Below are 13,388 nucleotides of genomic sequence, written 5' to 3'. Positions count from 1 at the left end.
ACTTGCACCTTCAGTTGCTCCAGTGCCTTGATGGCTTATTTTTGCTACTTTGGTGTGTCAACCGACGATTCATTTGTGAAAAACATTAAAAAGATGAAATATGGAGGTACAAGGTTTCTGGCCGGCAGCGTGTACGATGTTGATGTTCTTTGGGTAATTGTGACAAATCCTTGTTTATTAAAAAGAAAAGCAACAAATGCCTCTTCAGGTGTAAAAACCCACCTTGTGGTTCATGATCTTGCCGTAGGTTTCCACCAGGGACTCTGCGTAGAAGGGCGTCTCTCCGTAGAGCATCTCGTACATGCACACGCCCAGGGACCACCAGTCACACTCTGGGCCATACTTTCCCTTCCCGTCCTCCATGGCCTGTAGGATCTCTGGGGAGATGTAGTCTGGAGTCCCCACCGCCACGGAGGACTGGACCTAAAGAGAGGAAGAGGGAGGGAGGAGGAGGAGGAGAGGAGAGGGATTCATGAGAAATTAAATCAGCAGCTGATCTCCCTTATCAGACAGGCTGCTGTTTAAGAGTCTGCGTTTGCTGGATTGTTTAATGGTATCCACGCAGGAAAAGAGGTTGTGTTTGTATTTGGAATATTTATAGTTCACAAACCGAACACAAGTTTCTTATTATCATCTCCATAATTGATCACATTCACAGTGGAAGAAGTTTTCAGAGAAAACTTGTGGGAGAATTTGATCTCAGCCGTCACAGACAGGCCTACTCGCTTCATGCCATCATGAGGAAGTGGCAACAACACTGGCAAAGCATTAAAGAAGTACAAATTAAAAAATAACATGGTGTCGTTTTAATACAATCATGTTATTATTTACACATTAGAAGGTACAAACAACAGATTTTTCAGTATCTATTTCATCCTGCGTTTCAGTTCTTCATTAATTCGACACCTGAGGGAAAAGATTTTCCGGACGGTGTTCTCTGAACATTCAACCACAGGCAGAACCTAGCCGTTAAACCAAACATCCCCGTTGAGGGACCCCCCCCCAGGGCTTAAGAAGGGGTCGATGTGGTTTTGGGGTATGTTTGTTTTGGACATGGGGAAGTGCCCGCAGTGTTATGGAACTTACCGTTCCATCCTCCATGAGTTTGAGGCAGGAGCCAAAGTCAGCCAGGCGGATATGGCCGTTCATATCCATTAGAATGTTGTCAGGCTTGATGTCCCTGAGAGGACGGAGAGGGAAAGAGGAGAGGAAGGGAGGAAGACAAGCAGGGAGGTAAGAAATGGGGGAAAGAGAGAGGTAGAGAAAGGAGGGTGAGAGAAAGAAAGACAAATTGAGTACATGATCGAAAAAGACAAAAGAAACAGGATGAAGAAAATAACAGATTCTTCCAAACCAAACGCCTGTGGAACGGCAAAGTACACACACACGAGGGGCACACGCGCACCCACCCCCAATAATTCTGATATATCTGGGATTAAATAGACTGTAATTTCCCCTGTAAATGTATCACCAGCATGACATCTCAAAATTAACTTAGGGAAAGGATAAACATAAGGAAGACTTTAAGGTTTGTGGTTATGGAATATGTTCTTTGGCTTTAGTGCAAATATGAGAGTTTGTGTGTAGGTAGGGGTGTGTGTGTGTGTGTGTGTGTGTGTGTGTGTGTGTGTGTGTGTGTGTGTGTGTGTGTGTGTGTGTGTGTGTGTGTGTGTGTGTGTGTGTGTGTGTGTGTGTGTGTGTGTGTGTGTGTCTGTGTGTGTGTGTGTGTGTGTGTGTGTGTGTGTGTGTGTGTGTGTGTGTGTTGAATATATAGTTTTGGACACTTTATGGATGTTTAGTTGTGTGTGCGTGGGGGGGTGCACAATACTCCTAGAGGCATTATCTCTTGCTTTTATCTCTACACAGTCAAATCCAGAACGTTAATTTAGCTCTTAGTAAAAATGGGCACTTTCTCTTCCAAAATACACAATGGATTTTGCTATGGTAAGTTAACGCCCACCACCATTAACCACTTAAGCCCTATTTTACACTTTCAATTTAAAAAATGAATAAGTAAAAACGTGCAAAAACTGCTGATCTAATCTCATCTGCTATATTTGCTATTATAGAAAATCTGCCCAAAATGTGACCACAATACAGATGCCAGGTTGAAAGTGGTAACGTGGTGTGTTTGTTTAGGCCAGGTTCCTATTGCTTCTAGTTAAAGACGGACACACACTTACACACACGTTTATTTCCAGGAAACATTATGAAAGACAAAAACAGTCACCCCCGTGTCCCATACAGAGTCCATTATTCTTATTTCTACCACAAATTGTGTGCGTTTGTGTTTGTGCACGCGTGCACGTCCACACACATACATCCAGTCAGGAGGATTCAGCACCGGGACTAGAAAAGAGCATACATACAGTATCTATTCAAACATCACAATCTATCTTTCTATCCATCTTCTATATATTATTAATATAATCCCCTTGTGGGTCAACTTCCTGTTTATCCGTTGCTGTCTGCTCGCCTTCTTCTACCATACCAGTAGTGCATTTGCCTCCACTCTATGCACAAATAGCACTGCATGCCATGGGGAATCTACAACACTACATTTCACGTTTGCAAATTTCATATTTTCCGTATACTTTGTATTTTATGAAACTGCATGATTGCTCGGAGTTCGGGCAATGGGATCTATTGTCGCCATGGTTACAGCCCCGCAAGCTATGGGATGATCAAACTGTGCATGCGTGGAATCCGCGGACCCACTAAGAAATTGCACTTGCTTACTTTCATTACTTCAAGCGTGGACATAAAGGCATGCAATCTGCCTTTTCAGCTGATGCTGCTAACAGCGTTTGCATGTTGTTTACTCAGTGATACAACGAAGGACAGCGCTATGGACCCCTGTCTGTGTGTGTGTGTGTGTGTGTGTGTTAGCTCTTGGTGCTAACAGCGTTAGCGTGTTGTTTACTCAATGATGCAACGAACCTGTGTGTGTGTGTGTGTGTGTTCGCTGGCGGTCCACGATGCGACGACACGTGTGTGTGATCGTGTGTGTTTGTGGGTTATTTCACCGTGCGTGTGTGTCTCTTGCTCTGTGTCTGTGTGTCTGTGTCTGTGTCTGTGTCTGTGTGTGTGTGTGTGTGTGTGTGTGTGTGTGTGTGTGTGTGTGTGTGTGTGTTACAGGTAGATTGGCATTCCAGGTAGAATGGAAAAGAAGCGCTTATTTTCACCGCCCGTCCGCCCCCCAGGCATTTCTGTAGAACCAACGCTAGAGGGCAATAAAAGCCAGTCCCACACCACACACGCACACGCAACACAAACGAGGGCGCACACACGCATGCGCGCGCACACACACACACGCGCGCGCACAAGGGGGCGAGCCTGAGGGGGCGGGGGCGGGCTGGCGGGCTATGTTAGTGCAGCGAGTGGCAGTTCAATGGGGCAAACCATAGAGGGGCAAATGCAGTCCCCACAACATCATTTACGATTCTGTCCCTATCGGTACATAACTCGAACGGCGCTGATTCGAATCAGCAGACCATCGGCTGGTCGTCGCGGGCACTCGCGCCTGGAGGCGCTCGGGCGCGACTTCCTCAGCCTCAAGGTCTGCTGATTCGGCGCGCCTCCGTCATGGTCCAAAACTATACATTATCGGCGAAAAAAAGTAGTCCGCGGTTGTTTGAAAAAGTAATGTCCCAAGCGGGAGTCAAACCCAGACTTCCACTGGTAGTGGATGGGGAGTCTAATGATTATCGAAGTGCGCCACTGAAGCTGGTATGTATGTACATCCATGTTGTCCTCGTCGCCGTCCTCCTGGCATCGCAGCCCCGCACCGAGCCTAAAAACAAGCGCTCCACTTCCATTCTACCTGGAATGCCAATCTACCTGTGACATATACATATACAACTAAATCCAACTAAATCCATGTCATCTAATAGAGGCCTTGATCAACTAATATTTCCATAAAGCACCAAATAAAGAGTTCCCACAAATGACACCATGATCAGACAGATGATAATGAACACTCTCCTGTTCATGCTGTTTTCCCTCTCCCTCCCCATCTACCCTGGCATGGGCTGTTTCAGAACCCTGAGAACGGCGAGGCTGCAGAACATCACCACTAGCATGCAAAATAGGCATTTACCCAAATGAACATTATACCATATCTTATTATAACCCACCAGCACAGTGAAAACCCAATGATGACCAACCAGGCCAATGCAGAGCAAGCTACCTTGTTCCTGACGGGTTTGTATTTGAGGAATAATAGTACATAGCCTGTAGGCTACTAGATGTGAGGGCCTAGGCTACTAGTAAAATACAAAAAAATAATTACCATTTAAAAAAAGAGCAAATCTCTATTAATTACACTATCTACCCAAAGCAACAAATCCTGGCCAGGTTGAAAAGGTCACAGTCTCCCACCACCAGCAGGTCTAAATATAGACCCTGGCCAGTTTGATGACTTCCCCTGAAGGCAGCTCATGTCAAAGCCCTTCTGTCTGAGCCAGTCTTATCAATGCAAGGACAAGTCTGACCATGTAGAGTGTGGCAAAGACACACATCTTTGGAGTGGTTGTCACACATAATAAAACACACAGTAAACAATACAAATGCAAAAGACAAAGACACAGGGAAAACATGGGTGATGTAAATTATATAGCCAGATTTAAACTTAGTTGTGCTCCGAAAATAGCTGATCTATAAGCTCACAACGTGTTGCATCATGACGCGTTGTGAGCTGTAGACCAGCTCTTTTCAATGTGTGACACCAGCATGAAACAAATATTAAGGGAATTTAAGTCAATGCCAAGGTACAAAAGTATTGATCTCAATTCATACTCGTGAATTGAGATCAATAACCCTCTCCAGAGTCTCCACTATTTCCAATCTAAGCATAACGGCTTCTAAAAGACAGCTCTTTTAACAGCATAAAATGACTCCGTTCTCTCCATTTATTGTGTGCATGTGAGTATGGCGGTCTAATTGACAGCATCTTTCAGTACATTACTCACAAGCAGTGAAGATATCAAAATCTCGTACCATCTGTGCTCCTGACAATGATTCCACAAATTAACAGTACTTGGCCGATGTCCATTGGGAACGATTCCCCTACGGTTATGCAATACCCGTTGTACCCGCCTGTCTGTGTCCCTTTTATGCCTATACTGTGAATGGAGATTTCTGTATCTGTCTGACGTGTCCTTTTTATGCCCATTATAGAGATCCAACTGCTGATTCAACCATGTATGGGGATTTGCGGATTTTGCTATTTTTGGGGGGGAGATCCACAAAGTCGGTTGGTCGAACGGAAGGACACTTACGCACGCACACTCGCCACACGCAGAATTTATAATGCTTAATTTATAAATACTAGACCATGCCCGGTCGACGCATCCGTGGGGGGATATGCGCACATGATCTGGCAACCCGGGAGGCGACATTGTTTGACACATAAACGCTAATAAGAAGCTGAGATTTGATGAAATGAAAAAACGGGCTTCACAGTTAAGTTCAGATGGTAATGGTCAATGGCTGTGTGCAAAATCAGAGCAATTGGTCCAGCCACTGAGGAGAACCGGGTAGCTTCACCTACTCACCGAGGTTACTAGAATTATAGTAGGATAATATAAATGCCATTATTTACTCTGGTGAAATGAGTGACATTTTCATACAGAGATTAAAAAACAGGACTTAATGACGAAACTCACTGAGCCATAACAGCTTTTAGTGCTACCGGATTATACTCAATATACTTCTATCAGTATGGTAGGAAACTAATGCACTAGCCAACCAGAATTTTAAAATGGGATGGGCTCCCTTGTAAATCTCAGAATTCATGAGGCCCGTCTATGACTATACAACATATGTGACCAGAAGAAATCATGGAAGTACTCCTTCATCCAACTGGCAGTGTGCACAAGAGATTTGGCAACGATCGGTCCAGTGGTTTGCAGTGGTGTAAAGTAACTAAATACTACATACTAGACCATACCCGGTCGACGCATCCGTGGGGGGATATGCGCACATGATCTGGCAACCCGGGAGGCAGTTCGTCCCATAGCTCGCGGGGCCATCCCACAGCTGGGCAGCCCCGTAACCATGGCGACATTCTTTTACACTAAAACGCTAATAAGCTGAGATTTGATGAAATTGAAAAACGGGCTTCACAGTTAAGTTCAGATGGTAATGGTCAATGGCTGTGTGCAAAATCAGAGCAATTGGTCCAGCCACTGAGGAGAACCGGGTAGCTTCACCTACTCCCACTACAGACAGAGGTTACTAGAATTATAGTAGGACTAGACCATACCCGGTCGGCGCATCCGTGGGGGGATATGCGCACATGATCTGGCAACCCGGGAGGCAGTTCGTCCCATAGCTGGGCAGCCCTATAACCATGGCGACAGTGTTTGACACAAAAACGCTAATAAGAAGTTGAGATTTGATTAAATTGAAAAACGGGCTTCACAGTTAAGTTCAGATGGTAATGGTCAATGGCTGTGTGCAAAATCAGAGCAATTGGTCCAGCCACTGAGGAGAACCGGGTAGCTTCACCTACTCACTCACTCACCACTACAGACGGACAGAGGTTACTAGAATTATAGTAGGATAGTAGGATACTCAAGTATTGTACTTATGTACTGTTTTAAGGTATTTTTACTTTACTGGAGTATTTCCAATTTTCAGTACTGTTACTTCTACCCCACTACATCTCAGAGGAAAATATTGTACTTTTATTCCACTACAATTATTTGAAATCTTTAGTTACTTTGTAGATTTGGATAATTATTACAAAACACACTAACCACTTCAGCCCTATACTGTAATCAAATACATGTAGAATAAAATAGCAGCCACAGCCTGAATTTACCACCACCTCTGGGCTTGTGGCTGGTGCATGCCAGGCCGCAGCCTACACAATTCTATTCAGATCGCACATGGTTCCAGGAAACGCACAATGGTTCAGTTCCAGACCACTTTATGTGTCAACTTTTTACATTTGTATTTTATCTTTTAGATACTAAGCCAAGAGTGTTTCATACTATTTCTTTTCACTGTTAACAGTCTTGACTGACATCAGATATCACCAGCTTTAACCCATTAAAACCGGGAAAGTATCAGTCATTTTAGATTTTAGCTATATAACAAGTTTTTCAGAAAAGTCTTAGGATTTAGAACAGTGGCTTAGAACAGAGATTCTCAAAAATAGAACGCGTCGCAATGAGCTTCAAGATCTGCCATTTTCAAAATATCTTGAAATAAAATGTGGAATATTTGGAAGATTTTTTAAACTTAAAAAAAATAATAACATCTGGTACGGGGCTCCCCTGGCACAAAACATTTTCAGATGGGACTTAAGGACAAATACATATTAATTTGGGGTCCATGACATGAAAATATTTGAGCAACCACCAATATTTACAAGTAACTTTACAGAAAACAAAGCCCAAAGTCACTTATAACAAGCAGACATGGCAACACTGCCTGCAGCTTGGAGGCGGGCTAGCTCATCAGCCTGCTCTGGTGAAGCTGCCCATTAAATCGCAGCTCTATAAAGCAAGACATTAACCACTTACAGTAAGCCCTATATACTTCATTGTATGAATGAATATGAAGAATAGCCTATCTATAAGCTCGCAACACGTTGCATTGCTTGTAGATCTGCTATTTTTTGATATTTTGTTAATTAATTGATTGAAAAATGAATTGGAATTTGGGAATCGGAAATTTAGCCCAAAATAGTGGCTACACCAATGTGGGCATGAGTGACTTCTAAGGATATACTCATACAGTTCTGCACTGATGTTAGTGGAGGGACTTTAATGACCCACTGTACTGTTACAGTAGTAGGGACGTGGCAGAAGTTTCATACACATGTATGTGTGCTTGCGCCACACACACACACAAAACTACTGTTTATAGAGTTATAGTCAGCCACAGCACGTAAACTTGGAGACACAGAAGATCAAAGGTTAGATTAAAGAAAAGTTGTTTCATAACTCAAGACACTCCCCACATCCTTCCTCCTACTATAAAATTAAAAGTGTCTGTCTCTCTGTCTGTACTCCACTGAAATATTTTATTGTGCATACATTTTGTCTGTGTGCTGTGATTGTGATTTGACCAGGGGGTGGGGGGTATCTGGCAGCAGCGTCCCCAGAAATTACATTTAGGGCAGGCGAGATTACCCCCCCCCCCCCCCCCCCACCTCGAACATTGGCGATCGAAAACCGACGAAAGTGGCCGTTTTCAAGATGTTTTGGCCATTATCTCGGGAACGGAAGGTTCAATTTGCTCAGTTCAAAGCTTGTTGGGTGCGTGACTTTGAGGACATTAAGCACGCAATGACACATTCTCGGGTTATTTGTTTTTTTTTGTGGAGGCGAAATCTTAGTTGGGCAGGCGACCGCCTGCCCTGCCTCTACAGTGGGTACGCCACTGGTATCTGGTGAGGTGACAGGCATGGCATGGATGAACCTGAAATCTGTCTCATTTAAGAGGAAGCGCTTGTCATCTGTCTGTCTGTCTGTCTGTCTGTCTGTCTGTCTGTCTGTGTGTTCATGTACGTGTGCACATGCACATGTCTATTGCCATTGCCAGAAGGTCTTAATCTGGTCCAAAGTCTGCTTCTTTGCTTAGAGAGCAGAAAAGCATGAGTTGACCCTTGCCTGAGTGTTTGCATGTGTGTGTGTGGCAGACAAGATGGTAGGGGTGGCTATGGTGGTGTGTGTGTGTGTGTGTGTGTGTGTGTGTGTGTGTGTGTGTGTGTGTGTGTGTGTGTGTGTGTGTGTGTGAAAAGGGGGTATTCCTCCTGATAAACCATTCAGAGCTCAGCGAACCGTCTAAGCTAGTGACAAGCAGAGTTTAAACAAACATTTCCCTCCCTGTCTCTTTTCCAACCACCACCACCCAATGCACCTCTCTCTTCTCCCTCTCTGGGACATCACAGACTGAAAGTTTCTCCCTCCCCACCATTCCATGCCATCTCATTTCATAATTCCTAAACATCATCTTCCTTTCTGCTGATATACTATCCATTGTTTCTCTCTGCATTGTCCACAGCACTCTGTGTTATGACGTGCCCGTGGCCAGTCAGGGCAGCCAGGTTAATGCCTCCAGCTAAAACACGCTTTGAGGCTTGCAGTGCAAAAGCCGTCACACAATTATCACTCCACACAATACATGCCGGCAAACCACGAGGGATGCTAATGCTAAGATAAGGCTACGGTGGGCTAGTTAGCATGGCTAATTGAGCTACTGTTGACACAGTGGGGCTTCCTGCAGTCTTAAGGAGCAGCGCAGGGCCGAGAATAGAGGGGGGTAATCTCCTCTAAGACCATGGCGTCCATCTGTGAGGGCCATCTGGACACTAACGCAGACCAACACACACACACAATGGCCTTTGATGACACTTGAAAATAGATGGACAAGACAACTGTGCATGGCAGTCCAGAATATAAAATGTGTTTGCGAGGTGTTTGACGTAGGATCCAGCCAAAACATGTGATATGTGATATTCAGTGGTTGAGACATTGGAACCTTGAGGTGGAAATAATACAATTAAATAAAAAGCTACCTTGCTTACTTATAGCGTCCATTAACACAACATACATATAGACACAATCTCACGTACGCAAGCACGTGCGTGCGTGCACACACACACACAAAACAAACACAACTCACGCTCCTTTATAACATGCATTATAACCACTTTGATTAAGCAACTCAGTTGCTGATTTGCAAACAACGTAATCTAAGCTCTTTGTTAAATGACAGAGTTTATGCAGTGTGTGTGTGTGTGTGTGTGTGTGTGTGTGTGTGTGTGTGTGTGTGTGTGTGCGCGCTTAGTCTCTCATAGATCAAGTGGGCCGTGGAGACACACATGGGCCTGATCAATAATAGAATACACATGTGGCTCCAATCAATAGGAAAATACACACACCATCTGACGGATGGACGAACAGACGGATACACAAACAGCTATAGTGAGAGCCAGGTGGAACAGATGTCATCTGTCATACACTCCTCTCCGTCTCTGCCCATTAGATCTGCCCATTCGTCGCTCAGTCACACATGCAATTCCTCCCTCCAACATAAAGCTCTTGTTCAGATACCCACCAAAATAGAAATATACCCACTTCTATCACTCTCTTTGAAACATAACACTCAGTCACTGACGCATGCATGCATGCACACACACACACACACACTCTTCTAAGGGCAGACAGATGTGGTGCTGGTTAGCACAGTGCTAGCACAGAGCTTACCCATGCTGAGTCAGACTATTGAAACGTCTGTCAGGCCCCTATGGGAGGCCACGCAGATCACTGACCACTTAACGCACACACATATACATAGAATTGCAAGTGCACACGCACACGCACGCACACGCACACGCACACACACACACACGCACACACACACACACACACACACACACACACTGTTTTGTCTTTCCCTCTGGCTTTTTTTCTCTTTTAAACAAACACTCACACTCTCTCTCTTGGGACAGGGTGAGGGGGAGTTTGACCCCCAATCTCTAAGGCTTTTCCATTCTTTTATTTGCAATCATTTCAGCTCTATCAGTGTCAACTGGACTGAAAAACAGTCCTTTTTTTTTAAAACAGCCTGACATGCTGGTGAGGTCAACGGTGCCACAAAAACCCAAAACAAAAAAAAACAAGATTAAAAAAGGATCCCAACAGCGGAAAATATGGGATAAAAATAGGCTGGTTGTATGAATACAAATTCAAGCAAACAGGGATATGCTGTGTCATTTTGTCAAGAGATTTTTTAAGGTTGGGCATCCTGATAGCCAAGTGGTTAGGGTGCATACTGCAATGGGTGCAAAATGCCCTGATCAGTGAATCGACGGTACGATTCCCAACCGGCCGACCCATTTGCTCTATGCCATTCCTTTACTTTCTCTCCACATTTCCTTTCTCTATTAAATAAAGTTTAAAATACCTCCCAAAAATAACCAAAAAGGTCATAAAGGTTTTGCAGACCGTCAATCTCTTAGGATCCTCACTAAAATCTTTGAAGTTGACCATTTTACTGGTTAGTGATTACCCAGTGTGTAGTATTCAGTTTTTCATCGTTTAAGATTTTACTAATGGTTTCTGTATAGTTTTCCATCTACCGGCACAAAACCTGACCTATTGCAGGGCACTGAACAATTTGGGCAAAAGGTATTAAAGCAGATTATTTAGCCAGATATTGGGATTATAAACCTTAATCAGGATTAGTCTCGATTTGGAGAGAATAATTATTTTCATTGTACTTTTCTTGTATCTTGCATTAACATTTTGACCACTTTCAATGACATATTAGGCCTTCTGTGAAATGTTTCTCAATATTCTGTGATTCTTACTGGAAACTGATCAAAAACTACAACACATGACTGTGATATATTTTATCTCTTTGTAATTTGTATAATATTGTGTATTGCCTTATATTATTTGTGGTGATGACTAATGGGGACCTGTAATAAACCCCAGGAGCTCCTCAACATTGACTCACTAAAAGCCAGTGACTGGATGATATTTACTACATCCAATGTCTGTGAATCAGCCTCCTATTCATACACGTGTAGTTGGTATGTTTTTAACCACTTCATACGTACTTGACCGGTGTCCTCCGGGGGTCTGTGCTAGGCCCCCTCCTTTTTTCCCTCTACACCAAATATATTTACAGAGAATAGCCAATCTACAAGCTCACAGCTGCTATTTTAGCTGAATGTCCCCCCCGCTGTTGGAGAAAGGCTCATGAAAATCTATTTTTACTCTCATCACACATTGAACAGGCAAACACAGACAGGCCGCTCCATTCATTCATTCTGCCCATTATACAGATGAATGAAGACAGTGGCTTCTGTCCATCCCAGACAAAGAGACAGAGATAGGTCTGTGCATCCTGGATCCTGAACCTACCTTGTGATCCAAAAAGTCATAATAATGAATTAAAAGAATTCCGTTTTTTTTTTTATATATAAAAGAATACAACATTATCAAAAATAAATACATTTAAAGTTGTAGCTCTAAAATAAAAAGTTACAGCTCTAATATAAAGTGAGTGCCTTGCCAAAAAACTGTAATAATGGCAGCACAGCCCACAGCCCATTTTTACTCTTAGATACTGTAGGTATATAAAGTACTTTCAGTGACTCAACAACCAAGCTGTCTTTGATGTTTTCTTCTGTGCAATTTATCTGGACTGGGACGCGAAGGGACGGCCGCAGGGTGATTAAAATGGGCTCCTCAAATTAATAGCAAGCAAGCAGCACCCACAGCCATGGAAAATATGGCTCCCAGGAGAATGAGCCTGTAAAGGCCGCCACTCTGCCGCGTCGCCACAGTAGGTCCATTTGTATTTCCTAAAAAGCGGCAGGGTTGTTGTGTTTAGCGTGATTGAAAGTGATGTGTGAATACAGGCTAGCTGGCTGGGTTTCTCTTTAACAGCCCTGCAAATTAGAGGGTTAATGCATTGTCTTTTTTCACTCACACACAGACTGGAAACACACCCAACACACGCACACATGCTTATTCACACACATACACACATATCTCCATCATCATACAGATACATGCAAACATGCACAGACACACACACACACACACACACACACTAAGCGACCAGAAGAGAACAGCCAGCAGGACACACCCTCCTCAGGGGACCTGACTGGCTGTCTCCACCCTCCGCAAACCAAGCGTGCCAATCTCTCACGGGTGTGTGTGTGTGTGTGTGTGTGTGTGTGTGTGTGTGTGTGTGTGTGTGTGTGTGTGTGTGTGTGTGTGTGTGTGTGTGTGTGTGTGTGTGTGTGTGTGTGTGTGTGTGTGTGTGTGTGTGTGTGTGTGTGTGTGTGTGTGTGTGTGTGTGTGTGTGTGTGTGTGTGTGTGTGTGTGTGTGTGTGTGCATGAGAGAGAGAGAGAGTAAGAGGGGGTTGGGGGAGTGGAAAAGAAGGGGGGGGTGACAGCACCCCACCTCCACCCACACCCCTCCCAAGGAACCCCGTCATTACCCGTCCCAAAACATCCCAGAGGGGCCTCAAGAGAGAAGCGACACTGTCCCTTCCCTCCCTTCATCCCTCTTTCCCTCTCTCTTCATCCATCCACTCCTCCGCTTCCACCGCCAACCCCCACCCTCAGACATCACCATGCAATTAGTGGCTCCCTGCCTCCTTCACTAACTCTCTCTCTTTCTTCATAAATATCTGTATATATCTGTCTGTCTGTCTGTCTGTCCCTCTCTCTCCGTTTATAAATATCTATATCTCTCTCTCTCTCTGTCTCTCTGTCTCTCTCTCTGTCTGTCTGAATCTCTGGTGGGAAGGAAGATCAATCCAGCTGCAGACACACCCAAAACCTAACTCAAGTCTTAACCACTCGAGCCCTATGCACTTTACCTCGCCGTCGTACAACCAATAGCGGATA

At 44.2% G+C, this 13,388-nt stretch overlaps 1 protein-coding gene across 2 annotated transcripts in view; it reads right to left on the bottom strand.

The window, feature by feature from the left end:
* The window catches only part of cdc42bpab (CDC42 binding protein kinase alpha (DMPK-like) b), a 104,601-nt gene that overhangs the window by 40,142 nt on the left and 51,071 nt on the right, over positions 1-13,388 (bottom strand). For both annotated transcript variants that reach the window (XM_084083063.1, XM_084083064.1), the window contains exons 6-7: positions 1,087-1,180; positions 223-423 (exon numbers count right to left, since the gene is read on the bottom strand). In XM_084083063.1, coding sequence (XP_083939189.1) covers positions 223-423; positions 1,087-1,180 — 295 coding nt within the window. The remainder of the gene's footprint in view (positions 1-222; positions 424-1,086; positions 1,181-13,388) is intronic.

Source organism: Gymnoscopelus microlampas (assembly GCF_963454915.1).
Source record: "Gymnoscopelus microlampas genome assembly, chromosome: 16".
Taxonomy (NCBI): Eukaryota; Metazoa; Chordata; class Actinopteri; order Myctophiformes; family Myctophidae; genus Gymnoscopelus; species Gymnoscopelus microlampas.
This window is presented reverse-complemented; position numbering and strand designations above follow the sequence as displayed.